The following is a 12329-nucleotide window of genomic DNA, read 5'->3' on the forward strand; positions in this document are numbered from 1 at the left end:
AGATTTCTTTTTTTTTTTTGCTGTGCGTTGATTGTGCAAAAACTTCTAAAGCTTTTAGTGCAGCACAGCTGTGATATGTTACTATTTTCTTCCACACTCAAAGGGAACACTATTATTATTAGACATCTGCTGTCACTGCTAAGTTGTTAATCTTTATAACTGTTACCCTGAAGCTGTACTGATCTGAAGCTTTAGCATAGCAACCAAGCCAAACCCAAAGGATTTTCAGCACAGCTGATGGCAGGCCGGCTGTTGTTGACATACAGGTGGCAGAGCAGTTAGCGTCTGAGTTCTCTGGGTAACCAGGTATTAATTAGTCATAACGTTTAAAGGGGTGGTTGATTGTGATTTCACTTTTTTAACTTTACTTAGTGTGTAATGTTGCTGTTTGAGCATAAACAATATCTGCAAAGTTACGACGCTGAAAGTTCAATGCATTGATATTGTCTTTTAAAATTATGGCAGTTTAATGCCTACAGTTGCAGCTGGTAGGGACTACAATGAGCTTCTTCCCGGGTTGGTGACATCAAAAACCCTGAAATTTACATAAACCCGCCCCCTGGAACATGCAACAAAGGGGGCAAGGCCATGCTGCGCTTCTTAATCCTGTTCCTCGCATCCCCTGCTCTGCACACGCTCTGCTCTGAATCTCTCTCTCTCTCATTCAAATCATGTGTGTTCCACTTATACACTTTATGTGTATAAACAGACATATTTTTCACATAGCTACGAGAAGCGTTAAACATGGATGCACACCCGGTTGCTGTGGTAGCCAGAAATACTTGCTGGCAAACACTTCTTACTGCTTAAATAACTTAAATAACTTACTTAACAGCGTATCTAAAAGTATGAGACAACAACAATAAAAAAAACATACCATTCTGCAACGTCCTGTAAGAGTCGTGAAAAAAAGCAGTCAACCACCCCTTTAAACATTCATATGCAAGGCACCCTATAGTGCTGGAGTACAATAAATATTACAATAAATGTTGTTTTAGTTGCATTGATATATTATTATAGTTTTTTATATTAAATATTGATATTTTGATTTTATTTTTATGTATCTATTTTTACTTTAATTTTGAAGTTTTAGTAATTTTGCTGTTTTTTATTAATTTTTGTTTTTCTATGTAGTATTTGGTATTTTTTATTTTCAATAGTTTTTGTTTATTTAGTTGTAATTGTATTAGTACTTAAAATAATGAAATACAATTTCAAAGTTTAAGTTTTTTACATTTTATGTTGTTTCAGTTAATGTTTATTTTATTTCAAGTAACAGAAGCTGTTTTTTTAATGGTTTTAGTTTTAGTTAAGCCTCCAGCTAAGAACATTGCAATTAAAAATAAATGATTAAATATTATCATAGATATATCTAATTTCAGCCAGTTTATTGTAAAGATTTAGTGTTTCTGTAAATAGTATCCCAACAGGAAACTGTCATTGTTGTTTTTAAGTGAAAACTAGCATGCTAACTTCACGTGTTGATACAGATCAAGGAGATGCAGATGAGCTGCTGGCAGCTGTGCACATAATTACCATACTGGAGCTGCTGACTGAATACACTTCCTCTCAGGTTATAAATAGTGAGAAAAGGAAATGGCCTGTCTTAGCGAGCTAACAAAAGCATCATTACTCAACGTGGCCCATGGCTAACATACATTTTCTCACACACACTCATGTGGTTACACTCTCCTGCACTTGTCTTCAGGACAAACATGCAATGCAAGACAGAGCCACATGTTCAGTGCTGCTTTCTATTTACATTGTATGACTGGAGTTTTGATCTTGGCTGTGTGCTAAGATGCAGCTCAAGTGAGTCTTGGTGCACAAGAAACAAACACGGACAGCTGAGAAACACAGCAGCAGAAGCTGAAGATTCATGTGCCAGCTCCTCACCTATACTTTATACAGTAACTCATGGCTGTCACGAATTCGGTCCATGGACTTCCGTTTATTCACCACCAGAGGTCACCCTTTCCATTACATTGACTCTCGCACAACACAAACTGTTGCATAGCACCCCGGACTACATATCCCATCATTCTTTGCACGATTTGCACACTGCACTGATTGCACTCATTGCACACAGCTGTTTCTAATCACCTCACTCACTATATAACACCCACTCTAACCACCTTTCTCTGCTGAGTATTGTTTAGCCCGTACCCCATTCCGAGTCTCTGAGTTTTCCTTGTTTTTGCCTTGCCTTGCCTGTTTTCGCGGTTTCTGATCTTTGCCTGTTTTTCTGGATTTTTCCCTCTCGTCTCGCCCCTGTGATTCTGTCTGCCGATCGGTGACCTACGCTAGCCCTGGGACTATTCTTGTGTTTTGCCCGCCATATACCTGTTTGCCATTGTTTGACCCTGCCTGTTTACCACGTCTCTTTAATAAAGCCTGCAGATGGATCCACACGTCTCACGTCTCGTCAGCCCCGTTACAATGGCCCATGACCCAAAAAAACGATGATAAATGCAAATAATAATGCAACTAAACATACATTACCTTTCAAAAGTTTGGAGTTTAAATGAGTTTTAAAAGTCTCTTACGTTCAGCAAGGCTGCATTTATTTGATCAAAAATACAGTAAAAATAGTAACATTGTAAAATATTACTACAATTGAAAATAACAATTTTCTATGTAAATATATTGTGAAATGTGAAATGTAATTTATTTTTGTGACGCTAAAGCTGAATTTTCAGCATCATTACTCCAGTCTTCTGTGTCACATGGTCCTTCAGAAATCATACTAAAATGCTGATTTGCTGCTAAATATGCATTTTTTCATTATTTAAAAAAGAAATTTTTTATTTTTGTGGAAACCATGTTTTTTTCAGGATTCTTTGATAAATATAAAGTTGAAATGAACAGCATTTATTTGAAATATAAATCATTTGTAACATCATAGATATCTTTAGTGTCATATTTGCTAAATAAAAATATAAATTTCTTTAAAAAAAAAAAAATTTTTTAAATCTTGCTGACCCCAAACTTTTGTGTATGCCCCAAATAGTAGCGTGTATTTGAAAATTGAATAGTCTTATTAACTTATATCCAAAGCAATTCGAAAATCCAAAATCTTTTGTTGTTGCCATCGTCAAATGTGTCAAACTAACATATTTTGGCAAAAATTAATCTGTCATTTGGACAGGTCCAGCCAAAAAAATCTTTGAAACCCATAAACAAAAAATGTTTGTACATAGTTATAAATATATAACTCTTTCTTTCTTGCTTTTTTTTTCCCACTTTTTTTTTCATTTGCATGTTAATATTTTTTTTTTTTTTACTGAGCTAAATGTACTCAGTTACTAACGTAACCTCGATTCCCTGAGATATGGGAACGAGTACTGCATCTGCTAAAACGCTATGGGAAAAAGCCTTTTTTTCTCATGAACTGAAGCCTTTTTTCAATCACGCAGTGAAACTGCATGGCCATTGGTTCGTGCAGTGTATTAAAAACGAACCAATGGCTCGGCAGCGGAGCTGTTATATAAGCGACTATATAAGCAACGCAGTACTCGTTCCCGTATCTCAGGGAACCGAGGTTACGTTAGTAACCGAGTACGTTCCCTGTCGATACTACACGTACTGTGTCTGCTAAGACGCTATGGGAACACAGTACAATCACACCGTGCTAAGGTAGAGGAACGACTATAAAACTATCATAACTTCCATAAGCAAGCAATGCCCATAGAGAAGTTAACAACAACCCAAGGCTAAGACGGGCTGAGACCCTCACTCGCACCGACAGAGGGACGCTGGTCAGACTGGGAGAAGAGGACGGGAGAACTCTCTCTCTGGAGCGAGGGCGAGGCACGCGGGATCTGGGCCGACGTGAGCTCGCTCGCAGCTGGACGCTTGAGTCCTCTGCCCCACTGTTTTTTCCTCACAGGTCCCTGGGAGGAAGAAAACGGGAGGGCGCGAGGGGCGGATTCACTCTCTGAAAAGAAAGCGATCCATGAGCGAAGAGAGGCGAGACTGAACTTCTCGCAGTGAGAACAATCAGTTCCCATGAGCGCAGCTTCCGCGTGGGATTTCCCCAAGCAGGAAACGCACTCCGTGTGGCCGTCATCGGCGTGCAGGGGAGACCCGCACGAACCGCAGTAACGGCGTGGCATTTGCAACAATGCCAAGCTCTTTTAGTAAGCTCTATAAGTTTAGAATCGCCGGATGGCGGCAGGGGAAATGGACCGGAACTGCTGTGTCGCTAAGGCGGTGGAGAAGCAGGTCAGCTGAGCTGAGAGGTCCAAGTTCCAGCTGCGAAGGTGTGTCAACGGCGAGCAGGCTTCGGATCAGCGAGTGAAGAGAGGCGAGACTTCAGTCTTCGGTTCAGCGTAGAGCGTAATCGTTGCTGAAGGAGAAGAAATCTGAGAATCCTGTGGCGAACGCCCGCTTATATAGCCCATTCTGGCGGGCTTTGTCGCCATAGGCTCGTGCAGCTCCGCTTGGTTAGTTTTTATACCAATGGCCGTGCAGTTTCACTGTGTGATTGAAAAAAGGCTTCAGTTTAGGAGAAAAAAGTTTTTTCCCATAGCGTCTTAGCAGACGCTGTACGAGTGTAGTATTGACAGGGAACCAGAGGGTCCTAAAGCAAAACCAGCAGAATACACCACCTGATGGAGAGCAATGAAATCATATAGAGCGTCGGTACTGACATGAGTTGCATCTGCACTTTTAAGTTTAGTGGGCTGGATGAAAAAAGTAGGCTAGAGGAGTGTAAGATAGGAAACCAAATATCAGTGGCCTCATTTGGCATACAGCTCTGATGTGCAATGTGAAAAGCACCTCCTTCTACTGCTGTGTTTCTCAGGAAGCTTAATGTATTTTATACATTAGGCTGATATATTGTCAGATGGTCTGGGCATTTTGCACTAGGATGTGATTGGGTGCCAAATAATGTGTGCTTTGATGTACAGGGCTATTATTATAGTATCATGACACTATTACGATTAACATAGCATTGAGAAACTTGACTAAGGAAGATTAATTGGTAATGATGTATTTTTGTTTTGGCCAAGAGCTTTAAATACCCCACATACCCTGATAAATTCATACCCACAGTGTCAAAGATATATTTAAGCACTGAACTGCTGGAAAAAGTATTATTACAAACTATATTGCACCATATTGTGACGTGAGCAAAAATTGATGAAGTTAAAATATGACTTAAAGGGATAGTTCACCCAAAAATGAAAATTCTGTCATTAATTAATAGAGTTGGGGTACTCGGACTTGTACTCGGACTCGAGTCCGGTCTCGAGTACAATTTTTTTAAGGACTCAGACTTGTCACGGACTGGGAAAATATGTCAGAGTCCAACCGAGTCCAGGGACAGTTGACAGAAATGTCACTGACTCAATGCATTATCACAAAGGTGATATTCAGTATTTGCATGTGTTTTTAAGTCTTGTCCAGTACTTGAAAGTCGACAGGTTTCTGTGCTCACACACTGAAAGCGCGCTCACAGAATGTGCCTCTCAGTCAGTGTGCGAATGCCGAGTTCTTTCACTTAAGTTCTCTCAAGTTCTGTTATTGCTACACACTTACACGAAAAGTTATGTCAAAATGCCCGTCTTGGAGACTATTCATGTAAATGCATTCGGTTTTGTCTTAAGTGAACTTGAACAGTTGGGAGAAATACAGAGGTGTCAAAATATTTGATCTATGCGTCAGATCTTAAAGCAACAGCGTAAACCTGCAGCTGCCGACTGCGTCATAAATGTTAATCAAACAAAAGAAAAGGAGAAAATCACTCACTGCTCTTGACTTAATCTCTTGTTAACTTTAATAAGAATCATCTATATTTAATGTATACAGTGAAGATTATTTTTACATTTATTACTTCATGAAATGTCTGTAGTAGGCTATTTCTGTAGAAACCTTTACTACTGAAAAACTAAAAAACTATTTCATTTGTATTTTTGAGTAATATATTTGTTTATCATTTAGCTTGTAAGTAATACTTGGAGTGTTTACTTGCCTTCAGTAAGCTTGAGAATGTTTTATTACATTAGTTTATTTTTTGCTTTTGTATTAGTGGCAGTTTCTAGCTTCAAAGAAAAATCTTTTTTCTAACATCTTTGCGGCAATAGTTTTTATGGGTCCAAAATCACCTTGAGTGTGCATTATTTTCTAATAATTCAACGGCCGGTCATCAGTTATTCCTTACATAATGTAATTTATTGTAATTAATGTAACTATAAATGCATTCAAAAATAAAACAGGTGTGAGTTGGCTGTGACTTATGGAAAGTATATGTAGGGCTTTTATACACAGTGTGTGCCATCGTACAGACTAGGTTTATCCCTCACAGCCTCATTTTCATTCAAGAAAAAATTCAAAATGCCCTGTCTAAGGGGTCCGTGTACTTTGGCGTCCATTCGTTTTTCTTTTTTTTTTTTTTTTTTTAAAATGCATTAAAATGCAGTTTCTTCTTTAATTGTTAAAACACTTTTTTTTTTTATTAAAATGCATTAAAATGCAGATTCTTCTATAATGGTTAAAACACTGATGAATAGAATAAGCAGACACAAACTAATTTTGATTATTCAAAATTCATATTTTATTAAAAAACTTAAAAATGATATAAAGCTTGTTTTTTATTGAGATAAAAGGTGCATTTTCTGCTCTTAAGGTCCCATTCACCAAAAAAACCTACTCCTTTACCCCCACCCTTGAATTTATACATTTACTTTAACGATTAATAAAGTTATTAATAAGTCCCGCCCTTTAATTTTTCACATTCTAAAACCTTACTCTGTTTCACTCTGAAATATGTCACAATACATACATCAATTCAGCCATAACTTCTGTTACATGACTTTAAGTTTGCTAAGCAAAGCAGGACACTAATTATTAATCAAAAATCAAAATTGCAAGATGCAATAGAGGTTCCCTTTCATGGGAACTTCGAACTGCGTACTCTAGGGGGCGCTATGGGAAACGGTATACCCACGCCACCATGCTGAGGGGAGTGCATGCCAGAACCATGGCGAGCACTAAGTACCAACTCTACCATTTTTGTTACATTTAAATGGATATTGCGCTTTTCTGGTTGTAAAGGTTAAAATAATGTTAAGATACTAATAAGTAATAGAGTTTCGTTGGACTCGGACTTGACTCGGACTCGGCTGTTTGGGACTCGGACTTGAGTCCGACTCGGCCCATTTTGGACTCGGACTTGTCTCGGACTCGATTGGTTAAAGACTCGGACTCGACGTAGGTGGACTCGAACCCAACACTAGCTGTAATATATCTGCATTTATCTTATATTATGTATGTGATATTTTGATTGTTTGCATAATTCTTTGCATAAATTAATTTAACAACTTTGCTATGTAGCTATAGACTATGCAGCTTTAAATCTACAGCTTTGTATACACATTAAACAGATCGACACAGACAAATAAACACACAAAACATGCATGCAGGCACTTGCAGCTTTATATATACAAAGACTCGGACTCGACTTAGGTGGACTCGAACCCAACACTGTTAATTAATTTTTCTCCTCATCCCATCTGCAGCGGTGCGCTGCCATTGTGGAGAGTATCACGACGCATGCGCTTACTTCCGCTTCATGTAAACAACGCATGCGCATGGTGCCGCTGGTTACGTTAACACGCACATGCGTTGTTTACATGAAGCGGAAGTAAGCGCATGTGTCGTGATACTCTCTCCACAATGGCGCGCACCGCTGCAGACGGGATGAGGAGGAGAAGAATTGTTGAATAAAGTCATTATTTTTGTTTTCTTTGCGCACAAAAAGTATTCTCTTAGCTTTGTAAAATTACGGTTGAACTCCTAATGCCAAATGGACTAATTTACTGATGTCCTTGCTACATTTCTGGATCTTGATCATGGTAGTAACCTTGCTGTCTATGGGAGGGTCAGAGATCTCTCGGATTTCATCAAAAATACCTTAATTTGTGTTCCAGGTTTTACAGGTTTGGAACTCCATGAGGGTGAGTAATTAATGACAGAATTTTCCTTTTAGGGTGAACTATCCCTTTATTTCTTATGAAATTATGCCCTACAACTTTTTCTTGGAATTATATAATTGTATCTACATAAATTTGTGCCTGGTTTCCTCAAAATAATACACGATTCTCAAAATATTCAGTATTTTTTAAATGTGGCTCCATGACATTTGTATGGTCATATGAACCAAGCTATGAACTATGAACCACCTACATTTTGCCTTTTGCTACCTGCCTTATCCCCTCATGTGCTCTTATTTATTCTCTTTTCTATCTTTCTCAGCCTGTGCCTGAGACAAATGAGGCCAACCATGGCTTCTATAACTATGTGCTATGTCTAGTGTGCTTAGATCCTAAAGATAGCATCCCTGCCCCATGCTTCCAGACAACATAATATTTATTGAAACTTCATTACGACAGAGCTTACCTAAACCTGACACTGGCTATGTATAACTTGAGAACCAATTATTTGTGAAACTAGCTTTTATTATTGAGACTTGAATGATGTTAGCCAAGATCATGTTCTAAACACTGACATTTTGCACCAAGCTGATGGATATGTATATTCTAAATCTAACTAAATTGTTACTGTAACTGTTGATCTAATATCTAATAAACTGTCTTCTCTATGTTATGTTGCATTGGAAAATCTGAATCTTTCTAGTGAATTAGTTCTTCAGTTAATGAGTGGCATAATTTAGTTCCTGCTTAGCATTTTAGGTCTTCTTCTTAAAAAAAAAAAATTAATTTACATATTTAACTGGTCTCTTTTTTTAAAAGAGTAGCTTAAATTATAGGTAACTTTGCAGCATGGCAAGTGTGCCACGTTTGCCACTTAAGCTACAGGAACTCCTTATACTGTATGCGTTCAACCTGCCAACCTCATTCTGACCTGTACTTCTCAGGTACTGAACCTGTTCCTGGCTCTGCTGCTCAGCTCCTTCAGCGGGGATAACCTGTCTGGAGGTGATGATGATGGTGAGATGAACAACCTTCAGATCGCCATTGGTCGCATCACCAGGGGTCTAGATTGGCTCAAAGCCTTCATCGCCAGTATGTTTCGCCAGATTCTAGAAAAGAAACCTCCTGACAATAATGAAGGAGGAGGGGAAGGAGACATAGAACTGTGTGCTTTAAACCACCTGGATGAGGGGAAAATGGCAGATGGCTTGACTGTACCTATTGCTCGTTGTGAGTCTGATGTTGAAGAGGATGAGGACTCCGATGAATCTTCTGATGAGGAGGATGGAAAGGTAAAACAACAATCTGTCCTCTCTCTGCCTCCCTCATTATCTAAAATGATGTGTACTGTGGTTTACCATTACCAAACGAAAGAAGGAAAGAAAGCATTAGAGGTACAAATCCCATGTATCTTATGGTGAGAAAACTACTATTAGTTATGCTAGATAACCTTTTAAAACCTTTTAAAATAAAAAAAAGGTTACCATGAAAAGTACTGAGTTTTAAACACATTAAATGTCTTAATTTCCCCCTTAAAATTGTGATTTTGGTCTGTCCCACCCTAGTGTTAAATAAAATAACACATAATTTTGCCATAATCTGTTCAGTTCATTTCTAATTAATCGTAGTAAAACTAATTTAAATAACAAAACATTCCTAAAATTGTGACACCAAATTATAAACATAATTAAGTAAATAATTTTTTGTTATTTTATTAGACAAAATCTACTGCATTCATCAGGCTCTATCATTCAACCCTTAGCAAAGTTGTTATAAAATAATTTATCAAATATATTTTTTTTAATTCATGGGAAATATATGTATATATAAGTAATTTATACCTTATTACCCAGTGTTTTAAAATTGAATAAATTTTAATGTTAATACTTTTTTTTTACTTTTAATAAACTTAAAAATCGTATCATGTAAAAAGTATCATAATTTATATATATATTTATATCAATATATATCAATGATTTTTGTCTAATGCTTATTGCTAGAAATTAAATGATTGGCACAAGTGCTAATACTTCAGTCTTTAGTCTCAAAATATCAGGGAACATTACTTTAATACTTTGTTTTGTTCTCCTCACATTTGTTTTTCATTCTCTCTCATTTCTTTGCATCTTTTTTCTGCACAGGCCGCTCTTAATGATGACGACTCTTCAGTTTGTAGCACAGTGGACTACCGGCCTCCAGAACCTAAGCCTGAGCCTGAAGAGAAAGAAGAACCAGAGCCTGAAGAGCCAGAGTCGTGTTTCACAGAGGGTGTGCATGCATTTTCCTTCATTAGGAATGTTAATGCTCAAGGCATCACTTCAAGACCAGAAATATCTTATTTATTTTTCTCTCTTTTTACTTAGGTTGTGTTAAGCGATTTACATGTTTGAATGTAGACATCACAGAAGGACGGGGGAAAAAGTGGTGGAACCTTCGAAGAACATGCTTCACCATCGTTGAGCATGACTACTTTGAAACCTTCATCATCTTTATGATCCTCCTTAGTAGTGGAGCACTGGTGTGTCTGGCAATACTGAGCCAATGCTTAGTAAACTGCATGTAGTTAAGTTATTACATCTGTGTGATATTAAAATCTCACTTTTTAATTTCATTGCAAGGAAAAGGGAAATTATAAATCCATTAATGTTTGTCTGATGCATCGACTTTTATTCTGTCAGGCTTTTGAGGATATCAACATCGAGCGCCGCAGAGTGATCAAGATTGTCCTGGAGTATGCTGATAAAGTCTTTGCGTACATTTTCATAGTAGAGATGTTACTAAAGTGGGTGGCATATGGTTTCAAGACTTACTTCACTAATGCGTGGTGCTGGCTGGACTTCCTCATTGTGGATGTGAGTTAACCTTTTTGACTTTTGCCAAAGCTTTACCCTTATAAGCAAATGCATGTCAGATGCCAAAGTCTGTGTGTACTGATCATGTGCTGTTTTATTCAGGTGTCACTAGTCAGTTTAACAGCCAATTTATTGGGATATTCTGAGCTGGGAGCGATCAAATCTCTCAGAACACTCAGGGCTCTTCGACCACTTCGAGCCCTGTCAAGATTTGAAGGAATGAGGGTAAGAAACGACTCCTTATTTATGCATTTGTGAGTGGTTCTTCAAATAAAGATCTGAAGTTCACTTTTTGGAGTGGAAAATTGCAGTATTTATTTGGACTTGCTGACACAAGTTAGCAAGCAGTCAATAAAAGGATTGGTGTTATGGAAATGACAGCAGTGTTGAGAAGAGGAACACTTTGTTATAAAAATTATCCACATAAATACCAAATGATTGGAAATGTGATTCTTTTTAAAAATGCAGCATTTTCCTGATTTTGACAGTTTAAGTTGAAAAAGACGAAGTTAGAAATTCATGTTTAGTAGGGGTGGAACGGTTCAACTTACTCACGGTTCGGTTTGTATAACGGTTTTGGAGTCACGGTTTCGGTATGGTTCGGTATGTGCTATGTTTAGAGAAAAACTATACTGTCAAATAAAAATCAAGAAAATAAGAATAATCTATCTAACTACAAGCAACAGCACAAATAAATACAATAGAGTAAAGATACAAATAAAATAAACAGTGATTTTCAGGTTTTTTTAGGTAGGTCTAACTGTTTTCGGGTACAGAAATTGAATAAAGTAATGAAATGTAAAACAGCATTGCATATTTGACTGTATAAATCAAAGATTAATCTTTATTAAAGTTACAAAAGCTATTCAATCAAGAGCAGTGAGTGATTTCTTTGTTGTTGTTGTTTGATTAATATTAAGAAAGTGCTGTCACTTTAAGAGAATGCACTGATCCAGTGCACAGATACAGTACGTTCAGTCGGCTATGTCTGCTATAGGATACTTACCAAGACGGGCATTTTGACATAATTTTTGTGTGAATTTGTCCATTTAAACACAATACTTCAGAGAGAGCTTAATATTTGCGAGTGTTCTGAGGCACGGGTTTGCACGCTTCGAATGAGCGCACGCACAAATCTTCTCACTGCGCGCGAGAGCTCGCGTCCTCTGGCTCTTAAATGTTTAAACTGGCAAAGCTTCGCGTTTTTTTTTTTTTCTCATCGCTGTTGTTGTAATGCATTGGGAAGCCAGAATGCGCATCCATCAACAGAAACATATATTAGCCGAACCCTGTTTGTTTTACGTGTTATTTATAGCAAACCATATTACAGATACGTTGTCAGATTTAAGTTGAACCGCGGTCCTAGTGCCGGATGGTTCGATTTATTTCCGCGAACCTTTCCATCCCTAGTCGCCACCTTGTGGATCAACTGATTAGTGCAAAAAATATGTAGGTGCATGGTTAGAACGATCTGGCTTTGCATATACTATGCTGATAATGAATTTTACTTCACATGCATTTTACGCACACCCTAGCATAC

General features: G+C 37.7%; 1 protein-coding gene across 1 annotated transcript in view; it reads left to right on the forward strand.

Moving 5' to 3' along the window:
- The window catches only part of LOC107654028 (sodium channel protein type 4 subunit alpha A-like), a 49151-nt gene that overhangs the window by 27130 nt on the left and 9692 nt on the right, over positions 1 to 12329 (forward strand). Inside the window, exons 16-20 of the mRNA XM_016440915.1 lie at positions 8882 to 9229; positions 10079 to 10205; positions 10301 to 10455; positions 10616 to 10789; positions 10892 to 11014. Of these exons, the coding sequence (XP_016296401.1) occupies positions 8882 to 9229; positions 10079 to 10205; positions 10301 to 10455; positions 10616 to 10789; positions 10892 to 11014 (927 nt within the window). The remainder of the gene's footprint in view (positions 1 to 8881; positions 9230 to 10078; positions 10206 to 10300; positions 10456 to 10615; positions 10790 to 10891; positions 11015 to 12329) is intronic.

Source organism: Sinocyclocheilus anshuiensis, unplaced genomic scaffold (genome assembly GCF_001515605.1).
Source record: "Sinocyclocheilus anshuiensis isolate Anshui unplaced genomic scaffold, SAMN03320099.WGS_v1.1 scaffold454, whole genome shotgun sequence".
NCBI lineage: Eukaryota > Metazoa > Chordata > Actinopteri > Cypriniformes > Cyprinidae > Sinocyclocheilus > Sinocyclocheilus anshuiensis.